This window comes from Nicotiana sylvestris, chromosome 5 (assembly GCF_000393655.2).
Source record: "Nicotiana sylvestris chromosome 5, ASM39365v2, whole genome shotgun sequence".
NCBI lineage: Eukaryota > Viridiplantae > Streptophyta > Magnoliopsida > Solanales > Solanaceae > Nicotiana > Nicotiana sylvestris.
Window position 1 is genome coordinate 49378780 of NC_091061.1, and position 23184 is coordinate 49401963.

The window sequence follows — 23184 nt, forward strand, 5'->3', positions numbered from 1 at the left end:
TTTAGGCTAATTTGTCTGAAAATTCTCCAGTTCCTCGCTTGCCAAGTGTGGTATACAATTGCTCCTATAATTGCTGTTGCAACCTCCTTCCTTAATTGCTTCCAGTGCCTTTTGTTAATCCACTGTATCATCTCTGGTATTGCCATGTTTGGTAAACTAACTGCTGCCCATCTAGTTAGAGTATCTCTCATGTTTTTAACCCAACAGCAATCCCCAAACAGATGCTATTGTGTCTCTATCACTCCCAGCTCACACATGCAAGATTCAGCATCACCTGTGATAGGAATGTTCAACTGTACTAGTCTGCTTTTTGTTTGCATTTTTTGTTGGTATGCCAGCCACAATACAAATCTGTGTCTTGGTAGCATTACCCTACTCCATATCAAATCCATTTCCCTACACCTTGACATTTGTCCTAGCATTACATTGTAACTGCTAGATACCGAATAATCTCCATTGCTTGTCAGCCTATAAGTTCTTCCATTATACCATTGTGCCATATTATGCTTTAAACTGTTTATCTTCTTCCAATACCAACTACAGTCAGAGGGTGGATTATGCTCCCATATGCTTTTACAAGATTTCATATACACCCCATGTACCCATATCACCCACAGTACCTCCTTGTTTGTCACTAATTGCCATAGTAGTTTTCCAACAGAAGCTATGTTCCAATTTTTACATCCCTTAATGTTCAGCCCTCCATATTTCTTTGGCCTGCATAATACCTCCCATGATACCAATGCCATCTTCCTGTGTCCTTCTATAGTGCCCCATAGATACTCCCTGCACTTCCTATCAATTGCTCTTATAACACTTTGAGAGAGTATAAAGACAACCCCCCAAAAGTTGTATATTGCAAACAACACTGCATTGATCACTTGCAATCTACCTGCATATGAAAGTAGTTTAGCATAAAATACTTGAATATTTGTAGTGATCTTCTCTACTAGCTGGTGACACTCTACTTTACTCCACTTCTTAGATCTCTACTAGCATAACCTGCTTGAAAGTAGAATTATGACCTCGTAGTTACTGAGCTATCCCTTTTAGAAATTCGTTTATTTAATTTATGACACAATAATACAGTAATAAATATGTTGTTTTACAGTTTACTTAACCTATATGTGAACCAATAATTCATTTCGGTATTCCCAACTAAAGAGATATGGTGGGGGCAATAGCCACATACTACTGCATAATAATATTATATACTATATAAGATTTTTCCTCAAATTTGAAATTTTGTTCTCACTTCACTTTTCTTTGAATTTTACAGGTTTTATTTGTAAAAATAGCACGGTATAGCCAGTTTTCGGACTGATCATTCAAAAATAGCCAGCGTTTACGAAGTCAATGAAAAATAACCACTATTTTGTTGCAACAGAGACCGGTCCAACATAATATACTGGAGTTCGGTGCACCTGTGTATGAACTCCAACATATTATGTTGGACCGGTATACTTTGCTGACTCCAGTATAATATACTGGAGACTGGAGCACCGATCCAAAATTCAGTATATTATACTGGACAATTATACTTGCTGGAACTCCAATATATTATGCTGGAGTTCTAGTGTACTTATGCTGGAACTCCAATATATTATGCTGGAGTTCTAGTGTACTTATGCTGGAACTTCATCATATTATACTGGAGTTCCAGCATACTTATCCTGGAACTCTAGTATAATATGCTGGAGTTAAAGCATACTTATTGTCACACCCCAACCTTGGGAGGTGTGGCTGGCACCCGATGCCCGAAGGCCCGAGTGAACCAACCATGAGATATGATCTGAAATATAATAACCTGCAGGCAGAAGAGCCCAACACGACATATATATATATAAAAACTAGGCCAACAAGGCTGTAACAACAGTATAACAGCTATCCAGAAGGTCGATAGGGCGATACGAAAAATATATATATACAATGACCGCTAGTCTGCAAGCCTCTAAGAGTGTAAGACAATCTCAACAGGGCGGGACAAAGCCCCCGACATGCCCAAAACCACACATATACATCTGTAATAGTACCTATGGACTCAAAGTCAGCAACTCCGAAGAAGTGGAGTGCGAAACCCAACGCTGATCCTGGGGGTCCTACTGAGGAGGCACGCCACTCTGTCTATTCGAACCTGTGGGCATGAACACAGCGCATAAAAATGCGTCAGTACGAAATATGTACTGAATATGTAGGGCGACAAGTGTAACATGAAAAATGTAATTAACAATAGAAGAGACATAGAGATAATTTGAATTCTGAAACTAGCCTCGGTAGGAAACTAAAATTCAACATGGATATAAATGTATGCTCGTGACACCGTCGTTCACTATCGCTACTTATAATATATCACATTATATAATAATAAATCCCTCTGTGGGGCTATAATATCCATAACATACCCGGCCATAATAAAGGCTCGGTAGAATCGTACCCGGCCACGTGGAGCTCGGTAATCCCAACTGATCAGTGGTTACACAATATGTGTCATACCCGGCCGTCTATAGTGCGGCTCGGTAATGAAAGTAAATACATACATGTACTAAATCATGAATTATATAGGTGCAATGCGAAACCAACCTTAAAAGACGTATTCTAAGAAGAGTCGAAGTGGCCTATCATCATTATTCCTCAACTATCATGGTTGTTGCTAAAATATATAATTTTTCAACTACGAGCCAACAAGTACTAAGAACATGAGAGTTATGTATTATGAATACCTTTGAAGTAAGTGTTCCTTATTCATGATTTATATGAATGTCGAAATGAGAACGAGTAAAAAGGCTCTAGTTCTTTTTAAGCAAGGAACAAGGAAATCCGAGAATTCATAGATATCCTCTAGAGTAAGCAATCTATGAGAAAAGATTAGGTCTAAGCATCTTTATAAGCTGAAGGTGAAATAACTCGAATCCGACGAGACAATTCGATAAACGTTTATTCGAATTCTAGTCATGCCGAAAAGTATAGCGAAAGCCCTACATACCTTGTCGATGGGGTTATATACTGTTTCCAAGACCTCAAAAGCCTTAGGAATGATTTCCTACATAATACAAACCATTCAAAATCAAATTCAAGCTCATAGCTTAAATAATTCTTCATTTAGACATTTACGCGAACAACTTGTGGCCATGAATTTGTAGACTCTTTTGTAGATTAATTTCCCCCCAACACACCACCAAATTTTTCTTTACTACATCTCCTCATCAACAGAATTCCATCCATGTCTTCACAGATCAAAACAACACAATAAAACCATATAGAACAGCCCCAACAATCAAGCCATATTAATAGAGGTTTCTTAAGAAAAATCAAGAATATTTCTATAGAGGTTTCAACTATTTCTTAAGAATTCTTATGGTAGAAGTTTACAAAGATCAAAGAGAAGTTAAATCATACCTTACGTGACCAGAATTACTCAAAATTCGAAATTACTTCAAGGCGGAGTCTTGCTATGAAAAGTGAAACACCGAAGAATTCACGATTCCGAAGCTACCATGGTGTTCTCCATCTTGAGGATGACTAAATTGTTGTTATGCTTGGCTAGATGGATGGGAGAAGTTTGAGAGAAAATCCCTAGGTTTTTGGTTCTGTTTTGGAGAGGATAAAACGCAGGGGTTCTGTTTTAAAAATTGACTTAAATAAGGAAATTTTGACTAAACCCGACTAGGCACACTGTTCCCGTAACAGTGTGCACCCCTGTACGAAAATGTTAATATCTCTCTACTCCGAAGTCGTATTAATGAACGGTTTGTTGAGTTGGAAACTAGACTCATAGACCTTCGATTCGGTAGGTAGAACACACCATAACTCCCAGTATATTGAGAGAAACGCTCATCAACATTTTATCCAAATTCCAGTAAAATTTAAACCCGTAACTTGCGCGCGATCTTTGTCGAATTTTTAGTCACAACTCAAATGACTTCCAATCTTAATGTATAACTATCACATCATTTAAATATTTCATATAAATTATCTTCCTATCGAATTAGCCCATTTACAGCATGATAACGCCGAATACACAAGGTGTAACACTTATGCTGGAACTCCAGTATAATATACTGGCGTATTTTCCGGGTTTTGAACAGTGTTTTCGCTCAGATTTATCTTTACATGAAACGTGGCTAAATTTTGATTACTTTTGAAACTGAGCTATTTTTGAACGACCAGTTGTAAATCTAACTATTTTTGAATTTCTCCCGTTTTATTTTATTGTTTTGCTCCCCTTGCAATGAAATATGTTGAGTACACTTATTGCTACTGGTACTTTCTTTAACCTACAAACTTAGTATCAATGAACTAAATGTTACAAAAACTCATAATGCAAAAATCTAGAAAGTGAATATTATATCAACTATAGTCAACTAATTTCCGTTCAAACTATACATCTCAATGGATCTCTATGCAACACTTTCTAACTTCTATTGAGCAGAAAAGGTGGGATACTGAGACTGTCTTTTGTATATTGCATGATCAAGAACAGATTTATTCCAAAAATAATATTGAGCTACAATGAGGAATATTACTCAATAACTAACAAAATTTCAACAAAATGAATCAGCTATCAAAGATCATTAATTCTCATCATAACTGACAACATCAGAAAGGAATGGATCCTTCAACAGTTCAGCGGCTGGGGGTCTTGCTCTTGGCTGCCCGATGCACCTTAAAATGAAGGCCTTCAACTCAGGATCGCTCACCCTGTTAAGAGCTTGAGGCTTTGTTCCAGCAGTTACCATCTTGTATAGTTTTGCTATACCGTCACATTCACTGTAAGGTATCTCAATAGTAGCCATTTCAATCAAGCACATTGCAAATGAGTAGATGTCCACTAACTCGGTGTAGTCCTCCTCGTAAAGCTCTGGTGCCATATACTCTGGTGTTCCTAGTAGAGTATGTGCTGCATGGTTCTTCCCTACAATTGTTGCCAGACCAAGATCACCAATCTTTACCTGCGTAAACATGATATTGTTAGGATGTTAAGGTTGATCAAGAGTCTTGTATCTGATTAAATTTACACTGACGATCACGAGTGAATACTTTTGAAGCCCGCCCTTAAATTAACCAAACACTTCCAAATGTACTTCACTATGCAAGGGTACATTTTATATCGTAAGGTGATCTTAGACTCCCGCTTTTATACAAAGTGACAAGAATAACACACAGATGTAGATTCGCGATTTTAAGTTAAGTGGCTATAGATTATAACTTCACCCGCTAATCCATCGTGACAGTAGGTGTAGAGGTAATGTGCCCCCAGCAGCCTGAAGCGTGTGTACTCCAATACCCACTCAGTCAAATTTAGGATTTAAGTTCCATAAGCTATCTCTAATAATACTAGCACAAGTTGTCTTCCCGGAGACTTAAGGATATGTAAGAGAAACAGAACCTCACATTTCCATGAATATATCAAGAAAGTAAATGGCATGAATTTTGCAGCGTTAGATCATCTGAAAGAGAGAGGAACTAGTTCATTAGGACTAGGCATCATTACATTGTATTTCTGACATAAAGTAGAGCTACGGAGTATCTGACATTATGTTTCGTACCATGTAGTGTCGCATAGTTATGTCTAGATCATAGAAACATTAAGCCAGTGTTCAATACCTATAAACGGACAGCTGAAGTCAGTTGAGACTGAGTTCATACCTTTCCAACATTACCATTGATAAAGATATTACTGCAATTGAGGTCTCTATGAATGACACAAGGGTCATGAGTATGGAGATAATCCAAGCCTTTTAGTATCTGTCTCGACCACTTCTTCAAGGCCTTTATCGAAACATGACGATGCTTCTTCCTGTATTCCCTCAAATTACCAGACGCACATGCCTCAGTTATGAAATTCAGAATGTTCTTCTCACAGTCCTTCCAGAAATGGTACATGACTATGATGTTGTCATTCTTCAAGTTCTTCAGCAACTTGATCTCAGAATATATCTTATTGATGATGAAAGAGTCGCCATGGAATCTGCTCAATTTAATCTGATTCCAGGCGACTTCTCTGCCTTCCGCAATATCAAACGCCCTATACACCATCTTCTCTGCACCACGGCCTAGAAGCTCCTCGTACCGTCCAAACCTCCCGGATGGATCAACCTCAGCAAATAATTCATTTTCTTGATCAGGATTTGCAGTCGGCATTCTGAGTTCTATAAGAGTAAACAGAAGAAGCCTAAGCATTTAGAAGATTCTTCAGAGGAAACAATCGTACAATATCTATTGCCATAATAAGACCTAAATTCGAAACAGAGATGTGAGCTCGGGGAAATCGCAGGCTAATCCATTACTTTTGGTTCAAATTATTGTATATAAACAGGAAAAACTTGGACAAATATAAACTGGGGGACCACCCGTTGCTTTCAATTCAAACTGTTGCACATAAAGTTGAAAAACTTCTTAAATATGTAGGTATCCTAAGTCTGCATCTATTATCATAAAGTGTATAGGGCATAATGTGGCACTCTCTGCTCAGCCGCAGAATCAGAAATTCTAACAAGGGGATTCAAACAAACACTACACTAAAAGTTTTCCTTATATAAAGGGGATTCAAAAAGTTATATATACCAAAAGAATTTTTTTATATCCTATACACAGAACAAATTTTCGGCCAAGGGGGGATTCAATTGGACCCGTTCACCATACTCCATTGTCACTGTTTGCAACAATTATTACCCTCAAAATCACTTATCCTTTTTCAACAAATTGAACTCAAAGATTCAAAAGCTTCCGACTTGGTTGGATGAAATTCATAAGTATGAATATACAGCAAAATTTTAACAGCAAAAAGATCAAGAAGTGCCAATTTAATCGACAGATAAATATTGTACCGGAAAAGAAAAACTCATACACACTAATTACGATGGAATTATAGTAGTGAAAGCAGAACCAAACCCTTGAATTCATCTAATACATTAATACAGCCTAACATATTCAGGTCAAAATCCCTATTTATGATCAAAATTTCTGTAAAACCATAAATAAAGAAAACTTCTTTTCAATTATATGGACCCTCTTGTAATGATAAATTTCCTAATTCCAAAAGGCAGAGTTTCATAATCTCTCCTTTAAAATCCAATTTTCAATCCCACAAGAAAAGATTTCTTCCACCAAAAGTTACTGCTGAAACTCAAATTTGATCATAAATTACTCTGATAATCCTTTTCTTGATAATCTTTAAAGCATATTCCTTAGTGGGTGTCCTTTGAATATGATCAACCCAGCTAGTTAAACAAAAATCTAAACTTTCCAAGAGAGAACAACAAGAATCAAGAAAGAAAGCAGAAATTTAGAATGATGGTATACACAACGTAAAATTAAACAATGAGTAGGGTAGGCAGAAGGAAGAGATTTTTTACAAAAAGAAATAGTAATGTATTTACCTATTTTCACAATGAGTAGTGGGTAAAGTTAATATTCCGCACGCTGATGAATTTGTTATTTAAAATCTACACTTATATAGATTGAAGAAAGGAAAGGGAAATTGGAAGTAAAACAAGAATATATGGTGGTAATATAAAGAAAGAGGGAACCATGCAGGGTAAAGGGAAGCAAGTGTGATTTAGTTATGGCAAAGAGAAATTAAAGAGGAAGGCCTAGCCGCCTAAACAAGAATATTAAATGTAACAATCCTATTTAGGGGTGTTCATAAAAATCCGAAAACCCAAACCAAACCGAAAACCAAATTAAACCGACCAAAAAAATCGATATTTTTTGGTTTGGTTTGATTTTGATTTTAAAATTTAAAAACCGATCAAATTTGATTTGGTTTTGGTTTTAATTAAAAAAACCGAACCAAACCGAATATAAGAGTATCTATTTTAAATTTATTATTACACCTATATATATTTATACTTTTATACAAATTTTTAAAATTTTTATAGTAAATATTAATCGTTTGCACTTTTAGTACAATTCTTTACCTTTACATTCTAGTTTTATTGGTAGTTTTCTTTTGTTAAGTGTAAGAATCTATTTCATGTTAAAATAATATATTTTTAATTGAGTCCTTAAATTATTCATCACTATTTGATTCAATTATCATCAATATATCTTGGTAAATAATAGATTTCTCAAAGGGCAATTAATATAGTGTTACGTTGAAAATGAGGTCGCCGAAATGTGTGTTTGGTAGTGTATGTCTTATATTTAAGAAAAAACCGATAAATAACCGAAAAAACCGAAAAACCGACATAAACCGAATCGAGAAAAAACCGACTTAATTGATTTGGTTTGGTTCTAATATTTGAAAAACTGACTTATTTGATTTGATTTTTTTTAAGGAAAAAACCGATCCAAACCGAAGCACGAACGTCCCTAATCCTATTTATAAACACTGCAAGTCTGCAAGTAAACCAAGAGTTCGAAGAAAAAAAACGTAAACCGGTAGTCTTCTACGCACTCATGCCACGTGTCGGCGTCGTTTCATTCATCAATCAATTGAATTTGTTAATTGTTCAATGAATGGTGTGAAAATATTTTTTCATAATACTATTACATATAGATTATTATTATTATTATTATTATTATTATTATTATTATTATTATTATTATTATTATTATTATTATTATTATTATTATTATTATTATTATTTCCTGTCATATAGTCAACGGTGAATTATATCCGAAGTTGAAATCGTACAATTAAAATCCTCGTTACAATGTCAGTTAGCGGGTATACATCATTTCAATGTCTGTTCTATAACGCTTAGCTGGTGCAGACTATCGTCTTCTCTTCCCTTTGATGTCTACTCAATCTAGACATTGGGAACGATTGAAAGCGGCTGCTTCTAAATCCTATGGTTCACATTGATTACCCTTAGAATTCAGGTTGGGTAGGGGAAAGCCTCTCAATCCCTATTTGAAGGCGAAAATGATCGATTCTCTTTTTCGAAGGGCATTAAAGCCTAAGGAGATAGGGCTCTTTCCAGACGAGCTGGTGTTCGATGGTGAACGAGAGATAGAGGAGCACACTCTTCTAGGCCAATAGGTAGATCAGTGGTTGCGATGGCTCTCTTGGTATCACACCTCGGCATGGTCGGGCATAGGGCCACGGACATAAGTCGCGCCCCTGCCAACTATCTTTGATTGTCTTGGTCGGAAAATTGGGGTCTTTTGAGCGGGTTGTCTCCTTTCTGATGATCTTTTCTAAAAGAAGTAATGAAAGGGAAGCCGGGGGTCAAAGCTACGTTCGTTGTTGCTTGTATAGCTTTCTAGAGCAGAGATCTAACAACACATTCTAGGCACAGATCATTGGTATTGGATGTTTCGTTAGGTTGTGCCGAGTCAAATCTGCTCCGTTTTTTCCGTTGCAGAAAAGAGATCCCTTCTCCTCGCTTTAAAAAATGATGAATATGAAGTCTGGGAGGCTGCAAGTACTATGGATCCTCTGACACCCAATCGGGTTGCCTTCTCAGGTCTCGCCGATGTTGCCTGTAGGTCGTGATGTGCCTTGAGATGGTCGTCTCCTGTCCCCCTTCTAGTGGGGAACCCGCTCCCCGATCGTTGCTCTGCTGCATTTGGCCCGTCCTCTAGGCACCTTTAGAAGGCAGAGAGTGTGACAACGTACACGCTTCCCTTTACTCCATAGGGCCTTCTCATCAGTTGCAGGGTTTGGTGGCCCGAAATTGACTTGGCTTCGCCAAAAGGCCCCATGTCTAAAAGCCAGGCTCGCGAGGCGTCCCTCCTGCAGTAGGGTTCCAACCCTCGCCTCGCTCTTGTGACATGCTATGTTTATCCTCTCTATTCCCAAGTAAAAGTTGAGTCCCATGCGTCAGTTTGTGGATCGCGGTCTCACACACTAATCCCTACAAGTGCCTGTAGTAGGCCGGTCGCCCTACCTAAACCAATCATCATATCGGTCCCTAGGCCCTATTACTGGAAAGGCTCGACTTCAAAACTGTACGTGGAGCTTCCGCCTCATACGGCACCTCTAGGGATGGAAGTAGGCCTAGCCCAGGCTTATGCAGTTAAGGTTGTTGTACACGACCTCATAAGAAAAGAATAAAAAAATGATGTTTCCCGCTTCTCGTCTTTGACATAAAGAAATAAGTAATAACAAAGGGGACATTTTCAAATTATCTCCTAGCTAGTGGAACAAGAAAGACATGGATGATTTACTCATGTAATTTAATAAAAAAACAAGAAAAGAAATATAAAAAGAAAAAATCAAAGTCGAGTCTTAAGTCGGATTTTCTCAAAATCCTTGAGAAACTTATTGAATTTTTGAAAGAGTTTTCATAATGCTATACTTCAATTAAAGATCGAGTCAAAGGAGAATTCCGCTTTACAAAACTAAAAATCTTTCTTAAGAACCTAAGCGACTTGCTTTAAAGCAGCACCTTCCTTTTTTGAATATGAAAAGAGACCAGCCAACATTTAGAGTAAAAATAGCACGGTATAGCCAGTTTTCGACCGGTCATTCGAAAATAGCCAGCGTTTACCAAGTCAATGAAAAATATCCACTATTTTGCTGCAACAGCGACAGGTCCAGCATAATATACTAGAGTTCGGTGCACCTGTGTATGAACTCCAGCATATTATGCTGGACCGGTAGACTTTGCTGGCTCCAGTATAATATACTAGAGACTGGAGCACCGGTGCTCCAAACTCCAGTATATTATGCTGGACCGATATACTTGCTGGAACTCTAGTATATTATGCTGGAGTTCTAGTGTACTTATGCTGGAACTCCATCATATTATGCTCGAGTTCCAGCATGCTTATCCTGGAACTCCATTATAATATGCTGGGGTTCAAGTATACTTATGCTGGAACTCCAACATAATATACTAGCGTATTTTTTGGGTTTTGAACAGTGATTTCGCTCAGATTTATCTTTACATGAAAAGGGGCAAAATTTCGATTACTTTTGAAAGGGCTATTTTTGAACGACTAGTTGTAAATCTGGATATTTTTGAATTTCTTCCGCATTTAGATGAAAGAAAGGAGGCCTTTCATTGTAGGAATAACTTTCTAAACTATTTTAAATAATATGAAACCACCAAGGCGTCCCAAAAGATTTTGACAGAAGAAGATTCCAACAAACAAACCTTTGTATAAGCCGATTATCATCTACGTAACTACAAACTTGGTTTCTTCAAAGAGAGTGAAGAGAAGTCCTTCCTCGAAAGGAAAGAGGGATGAGCGGAACGGCTTCAATATCGATAAGCATTCCCCCGTCGAGATCAGTTTGGGCTTTCCAGTCTCGTTCCCTTTAATTGCACAAGATAAAAAAAACGAGATATCAAGCGGCAAGGCAATGACAGTGAGGGAAAGGCAAGTAGTCAGAAGGAGGAAGCATAGGAAAGAGCAGTAAGAGCAAGAGCAGTCCGCAAAGCAGCTGGTTGAAGCATGGGTAGAATACTTTGAATGAATATTGAATGGGAGCTGGGATAGGAACTGCTACTAGCGGATCTTTGCCTAGAACCAAAGCTGACCTTTCGCTAGCCGACCATGTGCTAGAAGTCTATATTGACATTTCAATAGGTCAAGCAAGTCCGCTGGCAAGCCTGTAGGCTATTGGCTTCTTCCTATATCCCTGTTCGGGAAAGCTATTGATTCCATTATCGAACCAAAAAAGATTTGTTCCCTTAGTTCTACCTACCACCCTTTCACACTGTTTAAGGGGTAGCGTATATTGAGAGTGGATTTCAGGTGTTTAGATATTTCAAGCATAAGCAGTAGTTGAACCAGCATAATGAAAAGCTAGCAAAAGGGCAGACCCAGAGTCGGATTCGACCAAACAAATAGAATGGCAAGCTTTATTACCATTCGAAAAATCCCATCGGTTCGAAACTAAATCCTAAACTTCGGAATGGCAAGTAGTAGAAAGAGAAAGTCCAAATTAGGCCTCAGGCTTGAGAAGGGTCATCGTTCCCGGCTGTCCCATGTTTATTGTATTCTGCATGGGGAGCCCAACCCCGCTAATGTCGTGTTTTAGGGTTACAATGAGCTGGCCTCTGAGAGACTAAGTTGAGAATAACGCTCGCTATCTTTCCAGCCATAGGTATATCTGCTTACTTATCTAAGATCAAGGGTTCTTTACTAATATAATATCATATGAGACACTTCCTTGAAGAAAGCCGTACTCCCATCAGCTTTCAAATAGATAAAGAAGTTAAGGCTAGTGACATCAGCTATCGGTTATTGGCCTTTGTGAAAGCTCCTCCTCAATATTTTTGATCCCTTTCCAAGCCTTCCTCTTCGTCAATGATTATGGGTCACTCGTGTCCTTTAGTTCGATACACTACTCTAAGGCCAGTTGCCTATACAACATCTTAACTTTCTAGTATCGCTACACCCTCTCTAGACAAACGATTTGATTCAAGACACTCTACCACTGGTACAATAGCACCCTGCCTTAATAATCACATAGTCACCCGGGCTTGACAAGTTCAAGCAAAACCGTAGAGAGAGCGGGCTACACCTAGCTTAGCCTATCCAATATCCGATTCAAAAAGAGTTTTTTTTGCTGATTTTTCTCTCTCTGTATAAAGTTAGTCCCAGTGTTGGGCAGAGCCTATTGTCAAAGGATCATTTCGCTGGAATGCTTGCTTGAATATAGCCACTCCCATTAAAAGGAATTTTTCACTCTATACGGTATGGCTACAAACTGAATGAAGAAGTCGGAAGCAGTTCAGCTGATAGTGAGTTAGGTTCTTTACGCAATAACCTTCTGTCACATGATAAATCATAGCTTGTAGTTTATTAAATTGCTGCTAATGAGGATTGCACATATAGATTATTTTTTTTTTCTTGTCACATAGTCAACGGTGAATTATATCCGAAGTTGAAATTCCCTCAAAACCTAGAACGTTAGGATACAATAATTTCAAGAGAAAATCTCACTTTATACCTATTAGGCCCAAACTATTTACCTTTTAATACCCATCCCCAAACTATTTACCCTGCCTACCCAGTCGGCCCAATCTATTTACCCGGCCCCGACCCAATCTACCCATCTCTCCCTTATCTTCGATCCAGCCCATTCTGCCCATTATTCCCACGTTTTCCTTCTTTCTCTATCAGTTAACAGAGTACACTTTCCATAACTCCATAGCCAACCGATGAGAACGCAAAAGTGAAACACATTCGAGTTGTAATTTTTTTCTTCCGATTCCGTTCTATCTCTTCGTCTAGTACCTAATTTTGGGTGACATTTTTGCTTTGGGTGAATTTTTTGCTTCTGAAAGTACATTTTAGTGAAAGTGGGTTTTCAAAATCATAGGATTTTTATGTTTTCCTTTGTACTTTTGTGAATCATTGTCTATGGGTTGTTGTTTTCTCTATGGGTCGGAAGAGTTGTGCGCGTAGATGGTGGCGCTTTGGACAATATCATTCTTCAAAAGAAGTAGCTGCTGAATTCGTTGCCTCAGCCATGTCTGGGCCTAGTTTTTCCTTATTTTCTGATTCTCAGTCTCCACTTAGTCGTAACCCTAGCAGTAGTCATGTTGAAAACACAACTGAAAATGTAGAATTAGAGGGTGGAAAAGGCAAAAATATTAATGCCGCATTAGTCGATGAAACTCTCTACCTGTCATTACCCGACACAAATTTCGAACCAGTCATAGGAGATGTTCCTGTGACTGATAAGGGAAAAGGTAAAGTTGTTGAGGATTCTGAGTTAGGGGAAGCCGACGTGAATCCGTGCCTGAAACAGAGACTCAACCAGTAGATGTTGATTGTAGCGATGATTCTCAGTTAAAGAAGAGAAAAATTGGTGTCGCACCCAAGAAGGTAATTTTCTTACAATTATGATCTTTGCGATTTTTAATGTATAGTACATTGTTATTTTTGATTTCTTGTTATGCTTTTGTATTATATTATAGTTATAGTCAGTTGTGTTAATTTTTTGAATTAAATAGACCGATTAAATTAATGTTCTGCTTGAGGTTTAAAAAAATGGTCGCTGATTCACTAGTGCTGTCAATCAGTAGCTGTTGTTGTCAACCAAATTTATTGAAGCCAGAGCTGCTCTGTGTGATTTCTGTTTTTCAGCTTTGCATTAGATGATTTTGTACGTGATCTAGTGTTTAGGCCAGTTGATAGTGGTGGGGAGAAGCAAGTATGGAAGGAATGAGACCATGTAAGTTATGTGTGCAGAATGAGCTTTTCTTTATAGGTGGCATGGTGTGGATGGGGTCAATGTGCAGAAGCCCCACGGCCTTGGCTGGTGACCACCACTGGCATTGATTATAGGCAGGCATTGGGGTAGAGTGATCATGTATGGGTCATTTTCCGAATAACACCCATTGTCCCTTTTGAAACATCTGAAGAATCCCTTAACCTTAAGTAATAAGTTAGGACATGATTGACTTATTTTCTAATGAAAATGATTTGTTGAATTGGTGCTAAGTAGTATACAAAAAAGATGCCAGGTACTCAGTTACATGATTGACATAGTACTTGAGTCTGGAAGGGGGAGGCAATGCTATTTGACATAGTTCTTCTAAAAAATTGCATTTATGTTCTTTATCCGATTGTCGCATAACTGGTGTTTTGTTGCAGTGGCAATGACATGCATGATGTTTCCCATAGAAGTTTTGTGCCTATAGACATAGTGTATGTGTGTTATGTGATAGTTTTAATAGTTATAGACAATTGTTGGAGCAACCCCGTACAACTATTTACCCTGTTAGTATAGCTATATACTATCATATGCTTCTGAATCTTTTTTTAGCTGTCTTCGCTATTTGTTTTTCCTTTAATAATAGTAGTATCGTACAGTATCTTGAAAATACTTTATAGCTGCATTCCTTTTTGCTTTTCTCTTTATTCCTATCTGTTATGTAATAGTATTATAGTCATTTGTAGTTGCGGAAATTAGTCAGTATAATTGTATACCCTGCTGGTATAATTATATGTCGTGTTGGTATCGTATGGTAGTTGTGATATTTTTAGTTGGTTTAGTTGCATTTTAAGTGAATTCTATTTCTGAAATTATTTTATATGAACATGTTTTGTAGTGTTGGGATTTCCTTGTGCCTATTGACTTAGATTATAAACCAAAGGTTGATTGGGATATCAATTGCCATGTTATTCATCAATTGAAAACGAATTTATCAAAGCGGCAACTTCGACTGTTTAAGAAAACATGCTTTGGCTATTTTTTGGATCTGCCACTAGTGATTGTGCAGATTCGTGTTATGCACCATTTGCTTATGAGAGAAGTACATCATGAGGTTAAAAATGAGATGCAGTTTGTAGTGAATGATTCTAGGTTGCGGTTTGGCTTGGGTAAATTTGCACTTGTTACTGGGTTGAAATGTAAGGGTGATATAAGTATAGAGAGCATAGCAGAGAATAGGTTGATTTCAAAATATTTTGGGACTGCATCCATGACATTTGCCCAACTAGCAGACTGTTTTAAGAAGAAGAAATGGGAAACGGATGATGATGCGTTGAAGATAGCAGTTCTGTATTTTGTCAACAACTTCTTATTTTCTCAACTCAAAACAAAGGCTATTTCACGGTCTTACATTGACTTGGTTGAGTCTGGTGATTTTAATAATTATCCCTGGGGTATAGATGTTATAAAGCTACAATTGACTCGTGTTCCAACAAGTTTCAAGATAAGCCTTCTTTTTATAGACTTGGTGGCTTCCCGTTGGCTTTACAGACTTGGTTGTATGAATGCTGCCCAAGTTTGGATGGTCACTTTGCTGATCATCTTGGAAACAACAAACTTCCACGAATTTTGAAATGGGTAGTCATGGGTCAAATCCCGAATGAGCGAGTTGCTTTGTAAATGTGTAGCTTGCAACGCAAGCAGGTAATTTTCTCATAGTTTTATTGCCTCTCTTAATGTTTTGGTACACTAGTTTAGTCACAGTTGTAGCAATATCCCAGTTTAGTGATATACTCTGTTGGTATACATGTATACTATATTGGTATCATGTATACTATATCCCAGTTCAGTGATATACTCTGTTGGTATACATGTATACTATATTGGTATCATATGGTAATATGGATCTTTTTTCTTTCATATTTTATTATCATTTCTATTTCTAACTAGTGTGCTTAATAATTGCAGCTAAAGAACATCACCCCAACTGATGATGAGAAGAAACAATTTGATGTGCGTGGTCTAAGTTTTGAAATTGAAGTTGAGTGCACTGACAGCCAACCCAGCCAGCCCGATAGCTTTCAGGTTTTTGACACTCAATTACCAAAGACACAAAGTATGCCTGAAAGTACCGGAGGTGATTCCCAACCTACCAATGCTGAGGTAATGAAGGAGTTACAAGCTTTGAAGCTTTTTGTAGAGAACAAGTTTGAGGAGGTGCTTGCAGCTATTGGTAGGCAGTCAGTGAAACCAGAGGGAAATTCAGCGGTATTCATCTTTTATATAATATAATGCTATAGTATATTGTTCAAAGATGCAATATATGCTTATAGGATACTATTCCATTCTTTACTTTTAGTGCACATAGTATTCTTGTAATATACATAAGACTAAAATTGTTAGTTTCTCATTTTCAGCACAAGCAACAGGATGATGATTTGCGTTCTGGTAAAATGTTGTATATGTAATTTTTGATTATTTTTTTATTTATTTAACTCTATGTATTTGTGCATTGACTAACCTTTTTGTTAAAAAACTTTTTTCAGCCACCTTCGTAAATGAGCATGATTTTGGCTTGGATTCTAACTTTGAACTATCTGCATCTGCAATTGATCAAATCACCGCTATTACACAACAAGCAACATATAAGCAGTCATCTCATGATGTTAAAAAGTCGGGTCCTGCTCCGCTGCCATTAGGAATCCCTGTACAGACACGAGCAGATGTTGTTATTGAGTCTAATACTGCTCCACAAGGTACGATGTTGATGTTACTAATTCTGTAGTTAGTATGTAAATGATAGGTTCTTGATAGTTTTTTATTTTTTATTTAAGTAGTGATGCTGATAATGCTTTTATGTGTTTAGCATGTCGGGTTGATGGTGTTGGTCAAGTGGATGTTGGTTGAAGTAATGTGAATTTGCCTTCTGGTAATGTCTTCTATATCTAACTTTTCATTCTTTTTTTTTCTAAATTTCTTAACTTTGTATATTTATTTATTCACTAGCATTTTCTAATTTAAGCTCCATGTCGACACGGGGTTGATCTTCACTTGGATTCTGATTTTGAATATACTGATTCTCAACTTGATCTAATTGCTGCCATTACACAAGGAGGGAGACGTAATGTAAATCAATCTGGAAATGATCTAACAACTCGTGCTGTAAATAAGTCTAAACCTGATCATTCAGTATCAAGAAATATTGTTCAGATACAAACAGATGTTGAAACTACTCCTGCAGTTTTAACACGGAAAAGGCGCCCCACAGCTGTAAAACAGTCACCGTATATGAATGACTGGCAATCTGGTGTTAGTGCAGTTGGGGGATCCTCGAAGGTTATCAAAGGAAGATTTTCATTTGTAAATGACATTTCAGAGACGGTTGATTTTAAGCTTACGACTGCATTCTCAAACTTTGTTGAAGCAAATATGCAATTGGGAGAGTGCGTATTCATTTCCATGTACTTTTGTTTTCATTTTTTCTTAATGTTTGTTGTTATATTTCTTATCCATATCTTCTTTTATACGAAATAGGGAAGTGTATTTACCTGGTGATCAAAAGCTAGAGCCTTGTTTTGACTTTGAAAGTTGAACAGATTGATGATAAGACGTTTTTCCATACCTTAAACTATTCTGGCAGGCCGCTCTCTAGTTCGGTATGTGTACTGCTTTTTATTTTTGTTGTTGTAGTAGTTCATTCATATTGTTAGTGGTAGTCATGTTTTCTTCCTCTCTTTTTGCAGCACTTGAATATTATATTCTACTATCTTAGGAAGAAGGCGAAATATGAAATTAATATGCCAATCAAAGTCACAACTACAGATACTCTTTTTAATAATATCATTCAAAGGGTTTTCATAGAATTTGTAAAAGGTGGGAAACAAGATCATTTGATTGATAGATCAGACGATATCATGGAGTACATGAAAGGATTTAGGATGCATTGCAACACTCCATGACACCAGGTTGATCATGTCCTTTTTTCAATTAATTTGGTAGAAATTTGGCATTGGATATTGGGGTGTGTGTCATTCCACAAGAGATGTTTTTATGTATATGACTCGCTACATAGTCGAAAGCACAAAAAAGCTATTCAGAAAGTGGCAGAGGCTTATGCTGTGTTGGTCCCCCTATTTCTAGTTAGTATTGAATTTTATAACCAAAGAAGTGACATTGTAGTAGAAAATGGTCTGCACATGGGAAAGAAGTTAACTGATCCTTTTGATATTGAACTGATTACAAATCTGCCAACACAACAAAATTCGTAAGAATAGTTACTTTTTTTTACTTTGTTTTCCTCATTCATATTAACATTTTCACTTCTAATTGATTTTTATATTCTATTCATTTGTTTTATTTCAGAGATTGTGTAATATATGTTGCTTGCTTTGCAGAGTATATTATTGAAGATCTTCCAATTCCTGTTGCCAATTTTGATGTGGATGGTCTTCGAGCTAGGTTTGGTATACTGTTGTGGCACTATGGGAGGAACAAACAGTTGCATGGCGAATCAAGTAAATTTGAGGCTCCAGTAGTACCTAAAAAGACTCGTGGAAAGAAACACAAGAAGTAGTATAGGTCTCTTTTTGGTTTTAGTTAATTGTATCATGAAAACTTTGCAGGATTTTAATAGTTTTTGGTGAAGTATGGTATTATTAGTAGTAAATGACCTTCTGCTGATTCAAGACTGTAGGAAACTTGTGCCTTTATAAAATATTTCCAGCTGCTAATGTTTCTTTTGTCATATTTAATTATTCTGGTTCAAAATATGTGGTAATAGATTTCTTCAAGTACATGGGGGTTATCAGTATAGTTATGTCTCTTGATGCTGAAAATTTGCTGATTTTGTTTCTGATTTCAGCTTGTTTTATTAGGCTTTTCGTAGGCTTCTTCCATAAAGTTGTTGGTTTATTAGGATGCCGAGGTCCATTTCTTTGCCAGAGGGTAAGGTTTAATGGATTCAGCAAGTGAAAATTAGGGGCAGATGAAGTGAACACTTCCAACAACATACAAAGTAGTTGTGACAGAAGTTAAATGATCTGCTTTCGAATGTGATGATGGTCTAAGCTTTAATGTTCATCTGTAGTTTTAGCATAGATGGTGTATTAGTGTAGTAGAACTATATACCAATCAGGTATAATTATATACCATTTGGGTATCACGTTGTATTTGACTCATCTTTTTTCCTGCAGCAACTAGATGTAAGTACTGACATGAGTTGCAAAGTGTGCGCATTTTAGGTATCACGTTGTATCTGGTGCACCATTTATATTTCTGCGTATATTTTGTTTTAGCCATATTAGTGCAATACCACTATATACCAGCGAGGTATACAAATATAACATTGGGTATCACCTTGTACTAATGTACCTGATGATGCACAAATAACTGCATGTAAATGGCTTCCAATTTGTTATAGTTCAATACAGACATGAGCTGCAAAGCGTGCACTACTTCTATTTCTGCACATATTTTGATACTAATAAGGTATACAGATATACCAATAAGGTATACAGATATACCACTTGGGTATCACAGATATATTTAAGCATCTTTTTTCCTGCAGCAACTAGATGTAAATGCATCCCACTTTTATATACTAAAATAGAAAATAAACATATTCTTATTGAAAATACAAGTAGCCATACAAATTTGTTGCCAAAAAGTAATTTAACAAAGAATCATCATACCAAATATATGTCCAGTGCAAGAAATGCATTTTATTTTTTGCTATTCAAATGCTATGATTCTACAATAGATGAGTTGTATAAAAACATTGAAGCATTATATCAATCTCTCTTTGGAATATTTCGGCATGTTCTCCGGTTGTGTCCTTTTCTCCCGTATAGTGCACATGTAACTGTATTTCCTTCCCAGCCTACTATGCCTCTCTTCTTTTTAGGTCTTTCTTGTTTGATTTTTCCTTTTGGTGGCAGTACCACCTGCGAAGAGACATGTTCTGGAATTTGCCACGTTATTTCATCAGGCAATGAATTTACTGATATCTCATATGTTTTCAGCAAGTAGTCTATGCTGTAGTAATCCGAGCAATACTTGTATGAATCCATATGGAATTTTTGTATAACTGCCATTGCATGTGGACATGGAATATCGTCTAGCTGAAACCTCCCACAAGTGCAGTTTCTTTCATGTAGGCGCACCACATTTCTTGTTTGGCCATCAATTACTAAATGTAAGAATTCAGTTGATGACAACACCTAGTATAATTTTAATTAAGAAAAGTCATTAGCTATATGAAGTAATAGTATTTTTTAAATAACAATATTCAGTTGTTTAGTGAAATCACTAAGGTAAAAAAGTAAAAATACAGTACATGCAGTGTTTTTATGATTTTGAAAATGCATACCGTCATCGTCTGTGATAAGATAGTATTATCTACTAATATTTTTTCATACTTTGCACCAATCTTCATAAATGATTCCACTGCATCCTTCCGATTGGTGTAATTCCATTTTTGAATCAATGTTGTCATAAAGTCAAGCAAATTCACAACTGGGAGGTCTCTTGCGTGCTTGTTTGCTGCATTTACTGATTCCGCAATATTCGATGTCATGGTCATGGTTCTATTTTCCTTGGAATGCGCCCGGGACCATTTATCATATCCAATATCCATCAGGTATATTTTCACTCTACTATCAATAGCTTCTAACTCTGCCATATGCCTGTTGAATTCTTCAACAGTGTATGCTCTTGCTAAAGCAAAATATACTTCTTTGATTTGTTTTTGGCTCTTCCTGAAGTTTGTCTTATTGCTGTTCCACAGATGGAACATACATGCACAATGAGGGACTTCTGGATAGACAATTGAAGTTGCTTTCCATATAGCATCATGCCTGTATGATACAATGTACATTCCCTCTCTTTGTCCATAGGTTTCTCTCAACTGCACGAAGAACTATTCCCACGATGCATCATTTTCCGAATCAACAATTGCATATGCGAGGGGTAGAATTTGTCCTGTAAACCCAAAGAACAAAATATTAATTACAACACACTATATTAATTTAGCATTACATATAGTAGTATAGTCATAGGTAGGTGCAGGTGTGTAGTAAAACAACTATATACTCTGTTGATATACTTGTATACCATACTGGTATCATATAATATTTGAAAATATTTTTTTTGTTTCTTTAACTGAATGTAATTGGATTGTACACAAAATATTAATTTAGTATTTCATATAGTAGTATAGTTAAGGTACGTGCAGGTGTGTAGCAAAACAACTATATACTCTGTTGGTATACTTGTATCATAAATATTTGAAAATATTTTTTGTTTCTTTAACTGAATGTAATTAGATTGTATTCTTACCCTCTGCGTCTTGCGTGGAAGCCGTGAGTATGGTCCCTCTATATGTTGACTTTAAAAAACTTCCATCAACTACAACTGTTGGCCTACAATAGACCCATCCTCTAATCGATGCATATATAGTTATAAATGCATACAAGAAGCTCCCATCTCCTTCAGTGTGTAGTCGTGTCACTGATCCTGGGTTAGCGTACTCTAACATATAAAGATATGTTGGCATTTTCTTGTATGACTCACTTGGTGATCGTCTCAATAATTGTATTGCTTTTTCTTTTGATCTCCATGCTTGTATGTAGCTTAAGTCCATACCATATGCTTTTTGGATGTCTCTCTGGATATCTGTTGGTGTATATATGGTTTTCGGGTCAACAAGTTTATCTTGTACCACAGCTGCAATAAAAGCTGAGACAACTTGTTTTTGTGAACAAAATCTCTTATTAGTTAAACAACTGTGGACATAATTGAAATCTGTCACTTTGAAAAGATTTGATGCTCGCAGGCTTGATGCTTTAAGTCTCCAAGTGCATCTTTCATCCACGCATTCAAGGATATACCTGTTTATAATACAAATACAGTTATGTATCATGTTTTATTGATAAAAAATACACAAAAAAATCCGTACAATTATATACTCATATGGTATACTCTGTTGGTATACTTATACACTGTATCTGTATCATATTTTGCTGATAAAAAATATAGACAAAGCAGCACAATTCTATACTCACATAGTATACTGATTTAGCATACATATATACTATATTGGTATTATGTTTTACTGATAATAACAAAGACAAACCAATACAGTTATATACTCGCATAGTATACTGATATAGCATACTTATATACTATACCAGTATCACTGATAAAAAACACAGACAAACCAATACAATTCCATACTCTCATAGTATACTGATTTAGCATACTTATATACTATATAGGTATCACATAGTTTTTTTACTTGAAAACATGCAGACGAACCTTCTTGGGCATGATTTATGAACCCGATATTGACATTTTTCTCTAACAACATATTGTTTCATAACGAGAGCCAGCGGGTTCTTGTCTTCGTAAATTTGTCCTTTTTCAACATTTTGATGAAATTGATCTGTTATGATGTTTGCATCATCAAGTTCTAAAATGACGTCATCTCCTTCTTGCACATCAAACGTAGTAATCATATCAGTGCTTTCAAATTGTGCAATTTCTGGTGAAATTGGAGCAACATCGAAACTGGAGGTGCTTGCAGCTATAGTGTTTTTAGCAAACGACACACACAGGGGAAGTGTTGTCATCCCTGCACTTGATTTTTTCAATTCCATATAAACACTAACACTCATATCGCTGCAAATTGTAATTGGTAGATATCCTTGAGCAATAACATACTGAATAACTATTGTTTTACTGTCCTTTTGCAGTTGCTTTGCATTTTCTCTGAGAAGTTGTTCAAATTTCCAATAGGTCTTTATTAGAATTGCATCAACATGAAAATTTATGAAATTATTGTTATCATCCCATTCTCCACTATGTTGCAGCAGAATTGGAATCTTTTCCATGATTCTAAAGTTATAATCATTTTTATGTCCAAAATTGAATCTCAACAATGCAATTTCAACAGTGTTCGAAATCAACAGTGTTCGAAATTTCAACAAAACAACAGCGAAATCAAACCTCTAGATCTCCAGATCTCCAAACCTAGATTAGAATTTTCAGCTAAAATTCAGAAGTTTAGCTCCAAAATAAAAATCAAACCAACAACAAAATCAAAATCTGAAGAGAACAGCGAA

At 36.5% G+C, this 23184-nt stretch overlaps 4 protein-coding genes and 1 long non-coding RNA gene across 7 annotated transcripts; 1 reads left to right on the plus strand and 4 right to left on the minus strand.

Moving 5' to 3' along the window:
• Nucleotides 1-1859: 1859 nt before the first annotated feature.
• On the minus strand, nt 1860-3747 carry LOC138891066 (uncharacterized). Its single transcript, XR_011407379.1, has 3 exons — nt 3397-3747; nt 2984-3040; nt 1860-2134 (listed from the first exon to the last, which is right to left on the minus strand). It is a non-coding gene; the product is annotated as an uncharacterized lncRNA (long non-coding RNA).
• A 573-nt stretch (nt 3748-4320) lies between these two features.
• On the minus strand, nt 4321-7537 carry LOC104227369 (probable serine/threonine-protein kinase WNK11). Of its 3 annotated transcripts, none has more exons than XM_009779608.2 (3): nt 7380-7537; nt 5647-6149; nt 4321-4949 (listed from the first exon to the last, which is right to left on the minus strand). In XM_009779608.2, the coding sequence occupies exons 2-3, from the start codon at nt 6139-6141 to the stop codon at nt 4572-4574; spliced, it is 873 nt and encodes a 290-aa protein (XP_009777910.1). In that variant the 5' UTR covers nt 6142-6149; nt 7380-7537; the 3' UTR covers nt 4321-4571. The 3 variants fall into 3 exon arrangements, with proteins under 3 accessions (XP_009777910.1, XP_070030148.1, XP_070030147.1); XM_070174047.1 differs by lacking the exon at nt 7380-7537 and adding an exon at nt 7148-7315; XM_070174046.1 differs by lacking the exon at nt 7380-7537 and having other exon boundaries at nt 5647-7315.
• An 8208-nt stretch (nt 7538-15745) lies between these two features.
• LOC138868625 (uncharacterized) lies at nt 15746-18695 on the plus strand. Its single transcript, XM_070146188.1, has 10 exons — nt 15746-15769; nt 16034-16333; nt 16483-16513; nt 16612-16821; nt 17088-17512; nt 17662-17721; nt 17809-17984; nt 18138-18329; nt 18428-18579; nt 18688-18695. Exons 1-10 carry the CDS (start codon nt 15746-15748, stop codon nt 18693-18695), a joined length of 1578 nt encoding a protein of 525 aa, XP_070002289.1.
• A 1159-nt stretch (nt 18696-19854) lies between these two features.
• Nucleotides 19855-20939, minus strand: LOC138868626 (uncharacterized). Its single transcript, XM_070146189.1, has 2 exons — nt 20433-20939; nt 19855-20283 (listed from the first exon to the last, which is right to left on the minus strand). The coding sequence occupies exons 1-2, from the start codon at nt 20937-20939 to the stop codon at nt 19855-19857; spliced, it is 936 nt and encodes a 311-aa protein (XP_070002290.1).
• A 42-nt stretch (nt 20940-20981) lies between these two features.
• Nucleotides 20982-22953, minus strand: LOC138868627 (uncharacterized). Its single transcript, XM_070146190.1, has 3 exons — nt 22379-22953; nt 21401-21951; nt 20982-21043 (listed from the first exon to the last, which is right to left on the minus strand). The coding sequence occupies exons 1-3, from the start codon at nt 22951-22953 to the stop codon at nt 20982-20984; spliced, it is 1188 nt and encodes a 395-aa protein (XP_070002291.1).
• Between the last annotated feature and the right edge of the window lie 231 nt (nt 22954-23184).